At 54.4% G+C, this 19,043-nt stretch overlaps 1 protein-coding gene across 3 annotated transcripts in view; it reads left to right on the plus strand.

Moving 5' to 3' along the window:
- The window catches only part of TOM1 (target of myb1 membrane trafficking protein), a 40,602-nt gene that overhangs the window by 14,889 nt on the left and 6,670 nt on the right, over nt 1-19,043 (plus strand). For all 3 annotated transcript variants that reach the window (XM_058308688.2, XM_058308690.2, XM_058308691.1), the window contains exons 2-12: nt 1,914-1,998; nt 4,759-4,837; nt 5,531-5,680; nt 5,946-6,080; nt 6,190-6,336; nt 9,401-9,517; nt 11,914-12,047; nt 13,900-13,933; nt 14,325-14,418; nt 15,207-15,327; nt 18,945-19,020. In XM_058308688.2, coding sequence (XP_058164671.1) covers nt 1,914-1,998; nt 4,759-4,837; nt 5,531-5,680; nt 5,946-6,080; nt 6,190-6,336; nt 9,401-9,517; nt 11,914-12,047; nt 13,900-13,933; nt 14,325-14,418; nt 15,207-15,327; nt 18,945-19,020 — 1,172 coding nt within the window. The remainder of the gene's footprint in view (nt 1-1,913; nt 1,999-4,758; nt 4,838-5,530; nt 5,681-5,945; nt 6,081-6,189; nt 6,337-9,400; nt 9,518-11,913; nt 12,048-13,899; nt 13,934-14,324; nt 14,419-15,206; nt 15,328-18,944; nt 19,021-19,043) is intronic.

Consider the following 19,043-nt stretch of genomic DNA (forward strand, 5'->3'; position numbering starts at 1 on the left):
AGGTTTCCTGAGCCATGCCAACACCCATCTCTCTGTAGAACCCAAGGCGGGTCTCAGGGTGGAACTAAAGTCAGGCCAGTTTCAAAACAAAGGTCAGCAGCCGCAGGTTAAGGAGCTGACTGTGCCAGTCCAGCCCAGGCATTGCCCAGCAGGCCGGATCTGCCTGCCTGGCAGGAAGAGGGCCCTGCCCGGTCCAGCGGAGATGGCCCTCCTCTGTCCTCTGCCCTGGGTTTGGAGCGTGCTGCAGCCTCCTTTGTACGCCATTGGGCAAGCACCTTATATGTCTGTCTTGTCCACCATTGTAACCCTAGTGCCCAGGACAGGCCTGGCATGTAAACTGCTGGGCAGCAGGTGAGGAGCCACCTGCCTTCTCTGAGCCTCCATCATCATGCCCCCAGCGGTGATGTGAACCTCCTTCACAGGAAGGCTGTGACAATTAAGTGGCATAACAAGTGCTCTGTGCTGGGTCCCTTAAGGGTTCCTGGTGACTGGTGGGCAGCTGGCTGGTAGCACTGTGCCTGCCTGTCAGAGAGTCCAGTCAGCAGGCACGGCTGAGGCCGGGAGGATGGCCGCAGAGGTGTGGGAGTGCCCAGTACCCTAGCCAGGGTCTGGAAGCCACAGCAGTCCAGAGCACTGGCAGCAGCAAAGGAGGGGGGCACGGTTAGTGCCCTGAACTGGGAAGAGACTGCCAAGGGGCTTACTCCCTGAGCCTGAAGTGCGGATCCTTAGACAAGGCCTGTCTTACCACACAGTTGTAGAGGGTGGAATTTACGCAGGTGCTCGTGCACCAGGCAGGGGGAAATGTGGGTGACAGCCTGTTGCCTGAAAGAAGCAGGAGCCAGCATGATCCACGCATGCTGTGGCTGAGCTTATGCGTGAGGTCAGACTCTAGAAGGACACCAAGGAAAACAAAAGTAGGCAATGTGTTTAAGTGGAAGGATAGGCTTCATTTTCTTAAAAAGACCTTTTGTGGATGGCCTCGCCTTGTCTCTTCCTGCATTCGTTGTTTCCAGCATCGGTGGGTGCCTCTCAAGGTCTAGTGCACAAGAGGCCACCAGCCCGGTTACTGGCAGTTGCTAACCCTAGCCTTGACAGGCCCTGAGGATCTTGGAGCTAACTCCTGGCCTGGAAATCTCACCCTAGGAATCACCATGCCATGAAATGTTCTGGAACTAGATAGAGGCAGTGATTGCACCACAGTTTAAATGGTCTAAATGTCACTTTTAAATGGTTAGTTTTATATAATGTGGAATTCACCTCAATTCGCAAAAAATGAATCCCCACCATATTGCAATTTTATGTCAAGTCCCATGTCCACGCCTTGTTTGAATGACTGCTGCTCCTTGGGGCAGGTCTTCAAGGGAGACCAGGATTGGCCCAGTTTATTGACAGAGCCAGTGGCTGGAAAAGGGGGAAGAGAAAGGCGGGGTCACTTGTTGATAATGGGGGTCTGGATTTAAACTACCCCGTATCCTTTGCTTCATAGGTAAAAAATGTGTCTGCTTCATGGGTGCCTCTAGGAAATAGGAGATGGGGGGCAGGGAGGGAGATAGGAGATAGATTTATGTTCTACAGCAGACCCCTTTGGGACTTTTTATGTTTTGACCCATATGAATGGTTACCAATTCAAAAGATAATATAAAATCAAGAGGAAACATTTTATTTGCAAAAATACGACAGAATACTGTCTCTGTATGGTCATGTCAAAAACAGGCCCCCTGAGACCAGGCCTGCCTGGAGTCCTGTCCCTGCTCCACGCAGCTACTCCAAGGATGCAGAGGCCATTCGGAAAAGAGCACCCATTGGCTTGCTTCCTCTCCCCCCCCCTCTCCGTCCTGACCCCCACACCACCAGCCCTGCTGTTTGAGTTTGTCCACTGGGCACCTTTGTGACTTAGGGGTTTTTTTCCTCAGAGAAAGCTACAGATGGCTCCCTGCAGAGCGAGGACTGGGCCCTCAACATGGAGATCTGCGACATCGTCAACGAGACGGAGGAAGGGTAAGGGCCGCTCGCAGAGAGGTGGAGGGCGCAGGGGGGATGGCCTGCAGTGCATGCCTGCAGAGGCAGCCCGCTGCCCATGTCAGAGCCCTCAGACCCCTGGCGGCTGTCATGCTGCGAGGGGCCGTGGAGCCAGTCTCAGCCTGACATGCAGCCCAGTCTCCTGGCAACTTTGTAAATACAGGCGCCTGGCCCACCCCACGCTGCCGAGTCCAAATCTCTCCAGACAGGGCTAGGAATGCATCATTTAGGAACATTTTGCAGCCACAAGCTCATCATCCATCCGATGAGAGACCCAGAGATACAAAGTTCAAAGTCACACCAGGTGTGCAGCCCCTGGCTCCTGCCACCCATTCAGCCGACTGGATCTGAAAACCCAGCCTGTGTGCAGCAGCGTCTCAGGACAAGGCCAGCTGGTGACTCTTGCAATTGGGTGTGGGCCCCAAGTGCCATTCTGCACTGACTGTGGCCTAGAATTTGCATGAGGACCCCCAACTCTCCTCAGAGAGCAAGAACAGACGTTCATTTCCTTAAGGTGTGAAGCCAGCAGGGAGGGCAGGTGTCCCCGGGAGAGCAGTGAGAGTGAAGCAGAGCTGAGTTAGCACTGGCTGGCAGCTCCCACTCACAGGGCACGTGAGCAAAAGCCAGGATCAGCAGTAAGAGAGGATCTCACTTCCGTCTCCCTTGTTTCACTGGGATAATCCTATTGGCCTGAAAGCGTTGCTGTCAGCCAGGTGGTGCTTTGTGTGTGGAGAGGGGCAGGCTGGAGGCAGGGGACACCCGCTCAGCCTGGAGGGAGGCTGGGGGCGGGCAGCTTCCAGTCTCCTCCTCAGCACTGCTCCACGGGCTTGCCGAGGAGCTAGGAGGGACACTCATGTGTCTGGGGTCCTAGGAGTCGGGGAGGGGGCGGGAGTGGTGGGCAGGTGGTGGGGCCTCCAGGAAAGGGGCTTCATGAACATCGGTGCTGAAAACCACTGTGGTATCCTTGGAGACAGCAAGTCCCCTCTCCCTTGTAAACATGGACGAGCAGGGGCCGAGTTGTCCAGATAGTTGCTGTTTATTTGAGCACCGACTGTGGTCCAGACACTGCACCAGACCCTGGGGACCAGCCGTGAGCAAAGACAGACATGACGCTTGACCTCACTGAGCTTACAGTCAAAGCTTGAAAGTCACTTTACTTGCTTCTCCCCCACTGCCACAGTAGTCCCACAGAAATAGCACACAAAGAATTTCTGGTTCCCAGTGCGGTGCCCCTGTCTCTGGGCCACCATAGAAGAAGTGGAAACAAGCTCTTTAGAGAACTGACATGGCCCATGGGTCAGTGGCCAACCCTGGGGCAGAAACCAGCTCACTCCAGAAGGAGCCAGGGAGAGGCAAGGAGCTGGCCGTGCGCCTGGTTGAAAGTCGCTCTCCCCGCTATGACCTCTCCATCGCTGCCTTGTCAGGCCTCTGCCACTGTGCTGACTTAGTCCTTGATGGGGGTCAGCACTGTCAGGAAGGCACACGTCCAGTCAGACAGCAGGACGGGCCCAACAGGCCACTCGTGGGTCTAGGGAATGTTTCCTGTGCTCCTACAGGGCCTTGGGCTCAAAGAAGGGAAGAGAGCCCGAGAGGACACTGTCCCTGCCTTCTCGAGGCTTCTCTACCCAGGGCGGGCCACCGAGTCTGCATCACCGGCAGACACACTGGGAGACTGCGGTGCCTGGGAAAGTGTCTCCGAGGTGGATTTTTGCTAGGCCTGCACCAGAGAAATGGGGAAGTTGGGGGGCACAGGGTGTGGGGGGTTGCCTGAGCAAAGTCTTTCAGGTGGGGGCGTACAGGCTTACAGGGAGGGGAGCAGGGGAGAGGATGGGGGGCAGCATGTGGCGATATAGCGAGGCCAGGCCCACCACCCAGGCTTCAGTGGGTCCCTGTGGCATTTAAGGGTCCCCACCCTCCCTGCCATGACCACTAGGCCTCTTTGCTCCCCACCCCGTACTTACTGCAGCCTCCTTGTGCTTCCTCCAAGGCCCCGGCCCCTCCCCACCCTCAGGCCTTTGCCCAGGCCGTGGCCTCTACCCAAGCCACGCTGGCCCCCTCCACTCCTCACTGCCCCGTCTCATCCTCAGAGCCACCTTCCCTGACCACGGCTTCCCCCCACCCAGCTTCTCTCACCCCACACCCAGCTGATGTCCTTCAGGGATGTAAGTCGTCCCCCCCCCAGGGGTGTAGGATCCTTGAAAGCAGGGGCCATGTGGGTCTTGTAGGCTGCTGGCCTAGGTGGGTGCTCAGTAAGCGCTGCCTGGAAAGGAGCATGGAGGGACCAGGAGCTGGCCAGAAAGGAGACCCTGAAGGCACCCTGTGGGTTGTTGGCTCTCAAGTCTCAGTGTGCCTACATAAGGAGCCCCTGGGGGCATGGCAAGCTTGCAGACTGGGGCTGCTCACAGAGTATGGGTCTAAGGGTCTAGGGCGGGGCCCAGGGAATCTGCATTTTTTACAAACCTACCTCCCCACAAAGGGATTCAGCTGCAGGTGGTCCAGGACCGCAGGTTGAGAATTCTTGCCAAGCAGTGAAGATCTACCTAAGGGGTTTGGGTGGCGCCTGAAGATTCTGGTGCGATTAGAACACTGATACAAAAAACAGAAGTGAGGTAGAGGGAAGATGGGTAAATGGAAGCCATCCCAATTTCCAGTGCCGACTGATTTTCCACAAGCATCCTCCTGCGTTGGAAAAGGAGATTCCATTCCTAAGCCCTTCTTTCCTTTTGTCCTTCTTCCCAGTCCCAAAGATGCCTTCCGAGCATTGAAGAAGAGGATCATGGGGAATAAGAACTTCCACGAGGTGATGCTGGCTCTCACAGTGAGTGCTCCATCCGTCAGTCCCACGGCAGACCACAGCCCACTGAGAGCGGCCTCCCTGGGGCCCAGCAGTACGTCAGGCTAGGAAGGAAAGGTCCCTGGGCAAAATGCTGTCCTATCTGCACTGCTCGGGCACCTGGAATGGCCAGCGAGGCCATTTGGAAAGTTTCTCCTCAGCTTACAGCCCTGGGGAATAGACACACTGAGGTCCAAACATCTCAGGAACCACTGGTACAAGAGCCTGGACCAAAGAACCTGCTGGGGAGTGTAGAAACTGGGTGAACCTGGGCCGTCGGGTGCAGAAAGCCTGGCAGGCCAAGTTGGGTACTGCTGGGCACTCTTTGACACCAGAAAAATGCACATAAAGGCCAGCGGCTGAGATGAGGAGACTCACTGCCCTCACACAAAACCAGTCCAGATCACTGGACAGGGGCCAGGCATGACTTTAGAGTGCCTTCAGGACAGAATCCTCTGGGCACTGCTGCCAGTCAGCAAGTGGGCTCTAGCCAGCACGCTGCGCCGCTGTCCACCCCGGCCATCCTCCAGTAAACGAGCCCTGAATCCGGGCAGAGTCCCCAGTTCTCCGGTTCCTGGGCTCACTTCAGGAAGGCCCATCTCCTTTGCTTGGCCTCCCCTCAGACGTGGGGTGGGGCTGCAGGGGGCGGTCCTCACATCACGCCTCATGGCCCCCCAGGTCCTGGAAACCTGCGTCAAGAACTGCGGGCACCGCTTTCACGTGCTGGTGGCCAGCCAGGACTTTGTGGAGGGGGTGCTGGTGAGGACCATCCTGCCCAAGAACAACCCCCCCACCATCGTGCACGACAAGGTGCTCAACCTCATCCAGGTGAGGGCCGAGGCAGGACGGAGCCCCCGCCCCTCGTTGGCGTCAGTCGCTAGTCCTCGATTTAGCGGTCTGATTACCTGCTGGCTGGATGTTCCGCGCACGTGGGGAGGCTGTGCAGGGGCTGGCCAGGCTGGCTGGGTGAATGTGGAAAAGAAGCAGCTGGTCAGGGAGAGGCTTTCTGTTCTCTGCCAGGGTGCCAGGGCAGAGGGGTTGGGGGGAGGCCATGAGCAGTGGTTACTGCCATGTCCCCTTGTCCTCCTCTCAGTCCTGGGCTGACGCGTTCCGCAGCTCCCCCGATCTAACAGGTGTTGTCGCCGTCTACGAGGACCTGCGGAGGAAGGGCCTGGAGTTCCCGATGACCGACCTGGACATGCTGTCGCCCATCCACACGCCCCAGAGGGTGAGGAAAAGTTGCCCCCTCCTCACAACTTCAGGAACAGTGGGAAGGGAAGGCCAGAGTTACCACCAGAGCCAGTTTCTGCAGTTGCTTCCTGTTTTTTGCCCTCTAGACCGTGTTCAGCTCAGAAACACCATCAGGACAGAATTCTCTGGGCCCTGACACCAGTCAGCGAGTGGACTGTAGCCAGCACGCCGCCCCTCTGCCGACCCCGGCTGCTCCCCCCAGCGACACCCCCATAGCACCAACCTCTGAGCAGGTAAACAACAGGCTGGGCCCTTTGTCCACACGGGTCAGGGTGGGGCCACCTGCCAGTATGGAAATTATTACATGTCGAGCCTCCACTTAATCCTCACAACAGCCTCACAGGGTGCATATTATTCTTCCTATTTCAGAGATGAGGAAACTGAGGCTGAGAGAGATAAATTTCCCAGAGTCTCTCCACTCATCAAGAGACAGAGCTGAGATTCAAGCTCAGGTCTGTCTGACTCCAAGGAGGCTCTGTCCTAATCCTGACGGTTTTCATCTGTTCTGCACAGAACCCTCCGGGCAGCACCCCAAGGGGAGGAGCCAGCAGGCAGCCCCTGCAGCAGTGCAGCTCCACTTGGGTGTGGTTTGCTTACCTGTTGACATAAGATTTCGTCTGAACAGAGGTTCTGGCTGAAAACAGTTTAAAACATCTTCACAAAGCACAAAAAGAAAAAAGAAAAAGAAGGTTCGAGGCTTAGTATGAGATTCTAGGAGTCAGGGCCTGGCTGGTTTTTCCAGGGCCCTGTGATACTTTGAAGGACTCCACCCCTGAGTCTAGCAGGACACTGACTTCCTCAGCCTGTTGGCCGGTTTCTCCCTCCTGCAGTGGGAGGCGAGGAAACTCGCAGGAGCGGTCTGTGGAGCCCAGAAGCTGCTCCGCCTACTGGGTTTCCCACTTGGCCACTGGGCTGTAGGTTGAAGCCTGCACATCATGCTGTTTAACAAACCTCAAACCCGTCACAGCGGCCTAATGTAAAAGCTGAGCTCCTCAAAGTGTTGCTAAGAAGGACGTGAGTTTATGATGGAAATGAAAGTGAAACTTGACTTCCCAAAGATGTGTCCCCACTGACCATTTGGACTTAGAAACAGACCTTTCATACCCTAATTTATCTAAAGAGAAACTTCTGTACTTTGATATCTCACGGTAGATTATGAGCTCACCCCCCAGGGTCACAGACATTACTGGGAAAGTTGTGCTACCTGGACAAAATCATTCAAAGTGCATAAAAGAATTGTCAGATCTACCCCGTGATCCAAAATTCACCAACCAGGTTATGATTTTAATCCAATTTGCCTGACATCTAGCATTTGTGTGGATTAAAGCTCAGATTTACTGCCAGTGTAAGAAAATTCTTGCTGAACAAAACTGAGTAGTCTTTGTTTAATTTCAGTGTCCCCTTCTGTCTCCAGAAAACAAAAGTGCATATTAAGACAGTTAGGCATGCACTGATGTAACTCCCAGACTCCTTTGTAATTAAGTCCCTTCGGACTTGGCTATTTGGGTTTATGATGAGTTGTTTTTACATTCACTCCTACCAAGAGTGTTCACTAAATAGACCAAATATACCAAATGTTTTTAAGGTTTGGGAAAGTGTCCATGAACTGTAGTGGACACGCTACCTGTCTCTGCACTCCCATTTCCTCATCTGTAAAAGCTGGGATAATAATACCCACCTCGTAAGACAGTGAAGGTTACACTAGAGAGGGAAGTTAAGTACTTGGCACTTACAAGGTGCTAACACAATCATGTGTTTATGTACAGTGGTCTTGTTCTGAAATCAGCTGTAACCTGGGCACACCATTTATAATGTACTAGCATTTCCCAAAATGATTTATGTTTAATTATAGACCCATGAGATAGTTCATGATAAAAGGATTCTTCAGTCAAATTTTGGACACTTTCCTATTGATCTCTTCCTGGGCATTAAACACCTGACAAAAGTCCCACAGCATAAGACACCTCTGCCAACGCCTTTTACAGCCTGACCTGTTTGAAGAGGCTCCACGATTTTATTTACAATGTTTCCCCAGGCACCAGGCCTTGGAATCTTTTGATCCTTGAAACATTAATATCCTTTGGAACAAGTGTTCCATGGGGTAGACTACCCTAAATCAGAGTTCTATACTCGAAGTGGGGGATGGAACTCAGGGCTATTCCAGGGAAGAGCCTGGGACACCAAAGCACACCAGGGAGCAAGACAAAATACAGGTATCCCAGGAGAAGAGGGGGCAAAATCCCAGCCCTCCCAGGAGAAGAGAAACACCCTGCAGCTCACTAGCAAACCAGGGCTCAGGTTCCATCCCTGAATGATGGCAGCAACATCCCAGCAACAGAAATTGTAATGTAGGGTAGGCGGTGTCTGCCGTGGGAAGAGGAGGCCTACGCAGGGTAGACAAACAGGTGCATCAGTTTAGTATAAGGCTGCCCAAAGGCTTGGTAGTCAACGCAAGTGCAACCCATGAGCACATTTCCTTTTAACAGCTCTATTGAGGTATAATTGGCATAGAACAAGCTGTGCATATTTAAAATGTACAGTTTGATAAGTTTGATGCAAGCATACATCCATGAGCCGTCAACACAATGTAATCAGCATCCATCACCCCTAAAAGTTTCCTCGACAACCACTAAATTTCAGCTGCAAAATGTCTGACTGAATGAAGAGCGCCTGCTTCCACCTCCCTTGCTGCCTCAAGCCCTCTTTCTCTCCCCACCCCACCCACCTTTCTTCTTCATGCAGTGGGGTGTTCATCCTGGGCAGGAAAACTCCTGTTTTCCAGAGGCTCTCCCAGTCTTTCAGTCTCAGAGCAGCAGCCTCGACCAGTCAGCGCTTTTCTTCAGACCTCCCATAGGAAGCAGGGCCCAGAAGGAGCTAAGCAGACAGCTCCCAGCAGCCCTGGTGCAGACCCGGGGCTGCCCTCTGGGCCTCGTTAGCTGCCACTGTGGGCCCGGGAGATGCTGGAGTCCTTCCATCCATGCTCGGTGGTTTGTTTGCCCTCAGCTTGTTCCCTTTTGGCCTCTCCCTGCAGCCAGGCTCTCAGTTTGGAGATGATAACGGTTAGTAGCACCTCAGAGGGTGGGTGGGGTTGCTCTAAGGGAGTGGTGGCAAGCCCACCACAGGCCTTTTAGTGCAGGGCTGTGGCCCAGGACCAGCAGTAAGGCTGTCCAGAGAGGATGCTGGCAGGTCCGCTTCTCTGGGTGCCACTCCTGGGCCGTAGGGCCAGGCTTTGTCCCTGGGAGGAGCAGTGGCTCCCAACCCCTGGCTTCTGTCACCAAGGCCAATGGTGTGTTTCAGATTGGGAAGCTGCGCAGCGAGCTGGAGATGGTGAGTGGGAACGTGAGAGTGATGTCGGAGATGCTGACGGAGCTGGTGCCCACCCAGGCAGAGCCTGCTGATCTGGAGCTGCTCCAGGTGAGCAAAGCCCCCCTCCAGGTGACTTCCTGCTCATTTGACCACACTACACATTTCCATGGCTTACTCTTGAATGCCTCGGTCACCATGGAGATGGAGATGTTAAAAGCAGATTGGAATTCAGATCTTGACTCTGCCACTTTCTGATTTGAACAAAATAACCTGCTTGCCTCAGTTTCCTAATCTGTAAGATTGCTCTAAAAATAGCCTTTATGGATAAGCTTGACGTGAGAATTGAATAAGGTGTTGCATGTAAAACACCTTGCCTGGTACAGAGTAAGCCCTCAATAACAGTTGAGGAAAAGCCGAAGGCAAGGTCTCCACCTTCAGAGAATACTCAGCTTGGAAGGAAGGACGTGGGAGAGCAGTGCCAGCTTTGAGAGGAGAGAGTAACTGCTGGTCTTGGGGAGCTGAGCAGGTGGGGAGCTGTTGGTTTGTGCTCCCACGGTCCCACCCCCAGCTGGAAGGTCCCCTGGAGCAGGGGGCCTGTGTTCGGGGAAAGCACCTACCCTGTAGAGGTCAGTTCATAGAGGCAGCACTGAGGAGCAGGAAAGCAGGGAGCCTGTACAACCCAGGAATTGCCAGAACCGAGAGGGGACCGAGCGCTTAGCGTGACTGATTCCATGGCAGTCTCGCACAAGGCTGCCAACTCCTTGAAGGCAGGGCTTCATCTAAATCGTCTCTGTATCCCTGAACCTAGCCAAGCTGACACAGAGTACTTGCTTAGGTATCCTTACCTTACCAAGGTGAGGGGTGGAGCTGGAAGTAGCAGTCCTGGAGTTGAGTGACGAATGAACGAACAAATGAATATGATGTCTAAGTGAGGGCTTCTAAGAAAAGCTGAGTGAGTTGGGAGCAGCAGGATTGCTATAGTGCAGTTAATTCCGTACGTCCCAAGCTGAGGCCATGCACGGGTGTGTGATTCCGGGGCTGAGAAGGCTAGCACTGGCCGCCGAGATGACACAGTACCAGCTCACAGGCGTTGAGCCCATCCCATGTGCCAGGCTCTGATGTCGATGCCTGACATCCATTCACTCTTCACTCCTCACCGCCCCCTTGAGCTGGCACTTGATAGATCCCCATTTTCCAGATCAGGAAACCAAGGCAAAAGGAGGTGAGGTAATGTTCCCAAGTTCACAGGGCTCCAAAGCTCCAAGGGCTGCTCCTCTGCTCTTGGGAGGGGCCAGCAAGGAAGTGGAAAGAAAGCCACAGGTGTCTTGGTCCTCACGATGTTGAAAGCCCCTCAGCTCTGTCCTGCCCCCAGCCAAGGGCAGATGGAGGAACTCCTGGGAGAAGGCCTGGCCTAGGGGGGTGAGTTGGCTCTCGGGGCAGCTGAGTGATAGGGCCTGAAAGAGCCAAAATAGCTCCTGAGGCATCCCAGGCTCAAAGCTCCTTCCAGGAGAAAAGTGTGCTGCTGCCTGAGGACCAAGACCCAGCACTTAAGAAAGGAGCTGCCCGTCTTACCAGTCAAAACCGCTAGCGCTGTGGTTGTCCCGTTTATTTAAAAATAGCAGAACTTGTTTTCCCAAATATGTTACATATGTAACCCTTACTGATTAAAAAGTCAATCAGATTTTTAATGCAGTAACTTGGATTGGATCTTGAAACAGAAAAAGGACAAAAAATGGGAAAACTGGTGAAATCTGGATAAAGTCTATAGCTTAGTTAATAGTACTGTGCCACTATTAATTTTGCTAGTTTTGACAAATACCAAAGTAAAAGGAAGTTGGGTGAAGGTTATACAGAAAGACTCTGGACTATCTTTGTAACTTTTCTGTAAATCAAAATTGCTCCTAAATAAATAAATTTATAGAAATATATTTATTTATAAATTATATGTGTGTGTTTTTGTTCTTGTTGTTGAAGTCAGTCAGTGAGAATATGAGGCAAAAATTCAAAATCAGGGGCTGTGGATGAGAGTTGGAATCATCCAGTTCATTTTTTGATTGTAAGAAATCCCAGTACACCCAGAGAGGGTGTATTTAGTTTGGCCAGCCAACTTTGCCATCTCAGTTTCTTCAACTAAACAAAGACGGCAGCAGGAAATTTATTCTGAAGTCTGTACAAAACCACGTTAAACCAGTAGCACAAGTTAACATGTTGTTGATCGCTTGAGTACTAAATTTAGAAGTGAAATTCAAACATACACTTATAGCAGAGCAGGTGTAGCTCAGTGGTTGAGTGCCTGCCTTACACATACAAGGTCCCAGGTTCAATCCCAAGTACCTCCTTTTTAAAAAATGTACGTTTTATAGAACGCCAAAGGCTCTTCCACAAAACCCTGAAGTCCAGTTTGGAAACCTCTCCGTCCGACATAACATGCCCAGGATCTGAGCCTCCGTGCTGGAGGTGGTCCACTCTGAGCGACTGTGATTTTCCCCTTTCTTCCTGAGCAGGAGCTCAACCGCACGTGCCGGGCCATGCAGCAGCGGGTCCTGGAGCTCATCCCCCGCATCGCCAACGAGCAGCTGACAGAGGAACTGCTCATCATCAACGACAATCTCAACAACGTGTTCCTGCGCCACGAACGGTAACCTCCCCGCCGCTCCTGGCCTCTGGCCAGCTGCCCCCTTCTCCCTTCCCTTCCCCCTGTTTTCCTGGTCTCCTCTCACCATTTGAGCCTTGTCTCTGAAACAAGAGGCAGGCCATCGAGTGGATGTTCCCTCAGCTGTCTGCTTCCAGCTGGGCATGAACTCCCCCTCCTTCCTCCCACCCTCGTCTTTCCAACATCAGCCCTCCCACCTATGTCCCCAAGACCGTCCCCAGGAGACAGCAATGGGCAGCAGCCGAGAGCATGGGCCCTGGCACCGAGGGGCCTGGTCTGGGTTTGCTTGTTCCACCACTTACTAGCTGTGGGACCACAGACATGTGACTTAGTTAGGGCACTTTGATCGCACACTCCACAAACGGTTTGTGGCTAACTTAAGAACAAAAGGAATTTATTAGAAGAATAGTCTTTATTAAATGGGTCATTTTTAGAATTCAGAATAGAGTGAAACAATGCAGCCTCCCACAGGGCCAAAAGGACAGATCCCAGGGGCGCTCAGGGGTCTTGGGGGCAAAAACCCCTGGACTGTGTCCCCAGGGTACCAGAATCAGTAAATGGATCAGCTCCAAATGTTTATCTATCCTTGACTCATTCTGCTGGAGTCAGATCCCCAAGAGAAACTCTGATTGCCTTTGCTTCCTGGTGCCTCCATTTGGGGTCGTGGGAAGACCCCTTGATGACAGCCCCCCCCCCCAGGATCATGTGAAATAAGGGGAGAGCAGTTCTTCAAAGGAACACTTACGAAAGAAGAGAGACGCGATGCTGGACCTGCAGAAGCAGCTTGCCCACCACGAGGCTCGTAACAGTACCTGCCTCATAGGGGACCTGTGAGAGTGCGTGGAGTAATGCCCCCAGAGCACTCAGCAACCGGGGCATCTAGTAAATGACCCCGGTGATTCCAGCCTTCTCCAGTCCCTTGTTCATCTCTTGTAAATTTATCCATCAACAGACACTCACTGAGCGATTCCACATCAGTTGAGAGTGGGGTTGGGCCGCTGCAGACCATGTCTGCCTGGCCTCTTCTGCTCATCAGTCCAGTGTGTCTGCCCCTCCCTGCCATTGCGGGGGTGACAGGTACCCCCTGACATTCACAGTCCTCATCAGCCTGGCATTCACCTGGTGCTTTCAGTTTACCCCATGTCTCCACTTGATCCTCAAAATCACCTGGGAGGCAGGTCTACAGTTAAGCTCTTTTTATAGGCTAGGAGACTAAAGCTCAGAGGTGATGTCACCTGCCCCAAATCCCGTAACTACTAAGTGACAGGGCCACGATCCCAGACCAGGCTCTTCTTGCTCCATCTCACCAGCCCCTTGGCCTGTCTGAGGGTGTTTTAAGTGGCCCCTTCAAGCAGTGTAAGAAATATGTATCTTTCTTAAACCACTGTAGTGATGCCAGCACACGCACGTACACACACAAATATATTGGTATATAAGTGAAACAAGTTTCATAAAACAGAGTTCCCTTTTCTGTGTGTTATGTGTTCCCATTTTCTTCTCTGTGTTCTGTTTTTGTTTGCTTCTTTATTTAGTATTGGTCATGACTAAGGTAACCATATAAATAATTCAGACTGGGATGCCTTTGCAAGTAAAAGAGGGGGGCACTGTTAATAATTACCCAGGCATAAACTGGTCTGTCTGGCGCAAACCAGGATATATTGTCACCCACTGCCTTGTTTTGAAGACCTACAGTTTGGAAAGCACTGCCTGCATTTTTTTTAGGAGGCACCAGGAATTGAACCTGCGACCTTGTACCTGGGAAGCAGGCATTCAACCACTGAGCTACATCTGCTCCCCCTCAGCCTACTTCTTGACTCAGGCCTTTTCTATCTTGTAGGTTTGAACGGTTCCGAACAGGCCAGACTGCCAAGGTGAGAGACCTCTCTTTCTATGACTGGGTCATGCCCATGGTGATGGGAAAGTAGAGGAAGGCTGTTCTCACCTCCCTCCCTGGAAATCCTGGGCAGGACAGTGCCTTCCTATCCAGGCTCAGAGACAAGTCCCTTCTTCCTCTTTTTGTGTCACTGTCCCTTTAAGGTAAATAAGGCTCTGCCACCAGCAGATGTCCAGGGGTCTTTCCAACCTCCCAGAAGATCAGATGAGCTATGTACAAAGGGGAGGAAGAAAACTCCCCAACTCCCCACCATAGCTGCTGGGCCTTGGTGACATCCTTGGGCAAAGAGAGCAGGCCCCAGTGCTTTGGGCAGAAGGGACCAAGGCTGCAGGTGGGAAGGATGACTGTGGCATCTCGGTTCCTCCCAGGCTCCAAGCGAGGCCCAGCCGGCCACTGACCTGATCGACATGGGCCCTGACCCAGCAGCCGCTGGCAACCTCTCGTCCCAGCTGGCGGGAATGAGTAAGTGGCAGGTGGTGGGACTGTGCCCGGCGGCACATTACGGTGCTGTGGACACCGGCAGTGCTGGGGGTCCCCTCTCCTAGTAGCTGTGACACAGTGGCTGGAGCGCCTGACAGCAGAGCCCCACACCACTCTTAGCTGGTTCCCGAATGAGTAACTCACAGCTGCCAGGTTGGGCACTCGGAGCAAACCACGTGTGTCCCCTCCCCGCCACAGCTCCAGAGCCCCCATGGAACTCCGAGATCCCATTGGGACTCCCCCCTACCCTGACCTTCATCACCTGGGTGATGGTGAGAAGTCACTTGAACTTTCTGTGCCTCTTTTTCCTCCTCGGTAACGGGGGAGCCACAGGACCCTCCTCCCAGGTGATGAGGCCCCTACTGCTCTGAATAACCATCATCACCGTCCTGAGATGGTTTTCAGGTTCACTGCTGCCTGCTTCACACCACACTCTAGGAAAGACTCAAGATCCCATTTTGAATCACTAATACTATACTTTTTGAAAAACCAGAGAAACTCTAATGACTATCCTATGCTCAGCTGCTAATTCTGCCAGCCAGCCCCAGTGGGCAGCATTTCACCTTCACCTAATCTTCACACCAGCCCTGGAAGGGGATACGTAAACTACAGCCAGAGGGAGGGGGTGGCCTGCCCCCAGCCCCACAGCCCCTTCTCCCACCCGGCTGCCTCTCCAGCACCAAACCCTGAGCCTGGCAGGGGCAGCTCAGCCCCACTCGGCCAGCCAGGACAGCCGGGCAGATCCTTCACACGGGCCTCTCTGCCCCCAGGCCTGGGCTCCGGCAGTGTGAGGGCCGGCCTGCAGTCTCTGGGTGCCTCTGGCCGACTGGAAGACGAGTTCGACATGTTTGCGCTGACGCGGGGCAGCTCGCTGGCCGACCAACGGAAAGAGTGAGTGGCCGGGCCCCTAGCCGGGCCCCGCAGTTCAGGTTCTCTGTGTCAGGGAAGAGCTTCTCTTGGGGTCCCCAAACCTGGCTTGTTGGTGGACACCCCGTAAGAACCCAGAGCCCCCTGTCCACACCCTCTCAGGGTGAGCAGAGTTTCTCCCCTGAGTCAGCCTGGCATGACCTGGAGAGCCACCTCGAGCTCTGTGCCCCGTGCCCCAGTGACAGACTGCATGCTGCAGCAGCCACAGGCAGGGTTGGGAAGGAGGGTCTGTGGCCAGCTGTGGGCCCTACCGCTCACTCGATGTCACTCACTGATCAGTGAGGAAACTGAGGCACTGAGGCTGGTTTGGGAGCCCAGGGCTTTCTGGTTCCAAAACAGTGTCTCCAGCCCCTCCTCACTTCTCCACTGCACCCTACCCTGCAAACCAACGCCTCCAGGGACTGGTAGGGTCCCGGTAAATCCCCAGGGACCATTGCTCTTGCTCCAAACCACCTATAATTTCCAGAGAAGTCCCTGTTGCCCCACTCGGGTCCGCAGAGCTGGGGCTCTGTCCATTTTCAGAGTGGTGCTCTTGACAGCCACAGGCATATGGCCAAGGACGTGTGTCAGAGCCCTGCCCTTGCCTCGACGTCTCAGGGACTGGCTCCATCCAGGCTTGTCAGGAGAAGCAGTTTGCTGGGTGTTCTTTGTCCCCCAGCCCTTTGCTTCTGACCGCCAGGGCTGAGCTGTGGGCAGCTTGGATTCTTACAGCCAGGAAAGCTCTGGATTAAGAGGGCTTATCCCAGCAGACCCCACCCTGCTTCCTAGTCACCTTTCTGGTGTCTGGAAACTCCAGTAAACGCTTTGGTTTGTCATTTGGCCCCCAGAATTCCCAGAGAACCCTCCCAACTTCCCACCCACGTTGGGAAATTCAGGTCAAATCTGAGAGGCTGCAGCCAGCCTGGGTGGATGAGGATTCTCCCGGCCCATCCTGCCCTGCCCACCAGCCCGAGCCAGCCCAGGACTCCGAGTTATGTTTTGAGTCCAGGGCAGGGTCTATACTCCCAAGCCCGGGTGCCCCTGGGACCAGCAGCTCACGGTTGCCATGGAGTGAGGAACACTGTGGCTGCTGTGCAGGTGGCAGCTAATCAGTCTGGTGGGACTCGCAACGGGGAGGGTGGTCCGTCTGCATAGACCCCAGCAAGTGGCACCTCTGGCCACCCCGGCCTGCCTCGCCTTCCTGGCTGGAGGTTTGCTGTCCTACTCTCACTCGTTTGGTGAGCATTCATTCTGGGCCCTAGTGGAAAAGAGAAAAGCAAACCTGAAACTTACTCCCCGGGGCCTGCAGTCTCTCGGGGAGCGTGGGTGTGCAGGGACTGTTTCTGCGTGGTGCTAAGTGCCGTGGACACCTGGAGGAGGGGGCCACACAGCCGCCGTGGCACAATCTACCTTCTCAGGTCTTGGGTTCTCTCTCTCAGGCCTGCCTTGGGGACGAGTTTCCACCCCTGCAGTAAACTTCCAGCAGGGACAGGATTTTGCCTCATCATCAAGGTCCTCTTTCTTTTGTTCTCCTTCCTGCCTTCTGCTTCGGTGGATCTTTTAGCTCTGTGACTTGCCTGGTCTTTTGTCCCCTGGGTTTTCCCACCCCTCCCTCAGCCTGCCTAGATCCCTACTTCACTCCCACCTGCAGCTTATTCTGCCTTCGCTCATCTGGAAGCCGGCTCCTCATCAGCTGTTTCTCTCCGCTCTGTCTGTAGCAGCACAGTCACAGCCCCTCGGGCTGAGCAGGTCCTTCCACCAGGGACACTGGGGAAGAGTGGCTGGGACATCCTCTGGGCCAGACAAGCCAGGGCGCCTTAGCCAGGCTTCTCCACACAGTCACCCTGAAGGACATGCCCTCAGCCTCCCAGGACCACTGCACAGCAGCCTCCTCTCCAATAAACACTTGGACGAGTGTGATCCCAAGTGGCCCGGGTCCAGCCCCCCAGGACCACCTGCGGAGCAGCTCTCCTGCAGTGGCAGCCTGCAGCGCTGTGCGGGCCGGGGCGTGGGGGGCTTTCCATCCAGGTATAGGGGTATGAGAGAGAGAGAAGCAGAGATGAGAGTAATTAGGAAAGAATATGTCATTCTTTTGATTGAAAGGAAAGCACTGGTTTTTGTGTGTTCCTGGGACTGGGCATTGTCCTGCCTTTCTCCATAGGCTTCTGGCATGTCTTAGACCAAGTCAGCCCCGTGGTCACGTCCCTCACCTGAATTAGCAGGTCTGCTCTGGGGCGGAAGGCATGGCTCAGTCTTTGGCATCACTCCTCCTCGCCAGCTCTCCTCACCTGGATTTAGCCGGGATAATAAGCTGTTCTCCTGGAGGCTGCAGCACCCCCACGGCCCTGCAGCCCGGCTGTAAGGCTGGCTTCAGCACAGCCCTGCAAATAGGCACCAGCCCGCTTGCCTTGGCCAGGAGCTGTGCACACCAGGGAGTGAACCTGCAGGTGACTGCACTTCTCTCGCTAACTCTGCCTCCTGACGAGGAAGCAGACGGCTGTGCTCTTAACCGTGGTCGGCTGGGCATCTGGGGTCTTATTCAAGCAGCACCTTCTTGAGCCTGCCCATTCCTAGGAAGGTAAATCGGCGGCGCCAGGACGAAGCCTGATCTGGCCCCAGTTCCTGAAGCTCGTAATCCCTCTCCCTAACTGGGTGGGGTCTTCCCTCTGGGACCTGAATTCTGGCCTCAGGCTCACTCCCTTGCCTGAGGTCTTTCCTCCTCTGTGTGGCGCTGGAATGGAGAATAACTGGGCTTATTCCAAGAACCAGGGCGGTGGCCCAGTGCTTCCACCTCTAGACTCCCCCAGGGGATCAGCCAGGAACCCCCTTGCCCACTCCTCGTTTATGCTCTTGCCTCCCCCAAGACCTAGCCTCAAACCCCCCAGGATCCCCTTCCCCTTCCTCATCTGCCCAGGAGCTGCAGTGCCAGCCCCCCAGCCCACCCACCCATTCCCTGCCAGCTCCTCCCCTTCCCACCCTGGTTGGATCCCCTAGAGGGCGTCTGGAGGAACTGCACCCCGCCATCCTCCCCCGTGCTGCTCAGACCAGAGGGGTTTGGGGGTGTCTTCCTCCTGGAGAGCCAGTGCAAACCAGCGCCTCCCCTAGCAGTGGGCAAGTTTGTCTTCGGCAGCAGAGTGGGAGGCCCCACTTAAATGCAGCCTTATACAGAACCACAATTTATAAAATTACAAAATGGGAACTGCCCCTAAAAGGCCTGTAGATGCCGAGTCTGCATAAAGCATGGGGTCATTGGCGCTGTTTCTCAGTCACTGGGGTTTGGCCAAATCTGCCTGTAGCCGTCGGTGATCTTGGTCTCTGGCCAGTAGCGCCCTCCCTACCTTCTCCAGCCTCCGCTGGCACCTGTCATGCTGAGCACAGATCTGGTCCCATTGCCCAGAGGCAGAAATGAGAGGCTTCCCGCCATTCCCAGGCAGGCCTGGAGAGTGGGTGTCCTCACCCATGCCACCTGCTGTCCAGGCATGACCTGAGCCTGCGTCGGGGTGAGCCCAGCTCATTCCTGCCTGCACTCCATCGCGTCAGCTGGCGGGCCTGCTCTGGCCAGGGCAGCACTTCTAATGGCCATGGCCACCTCTCTGTTTCAGGGTAAAATATGAAGCCCCCCAAGCAACAGACGGCCTGGCTGGAGCCCTGGACGCCCGGCAACAGAACACCGGAGCGGTGAGCAGAGGGCCCTGCTGGCC

This window comes from Dasypus novemcinctus, chromosome 12 (assembly GCF_030445035.2).
Source record: "Dasypus novemcinctus isolate mDasNov1 chromosome 12, mDasNov1.1.hap2, whole genome shotgun sequence".
Lineage (NCBI taxonomy): Eukaryota > Metazoa > Chordata > Mammalia > Cingulata > Dasypodidae > Dasypus > Dasypus novemcinctus.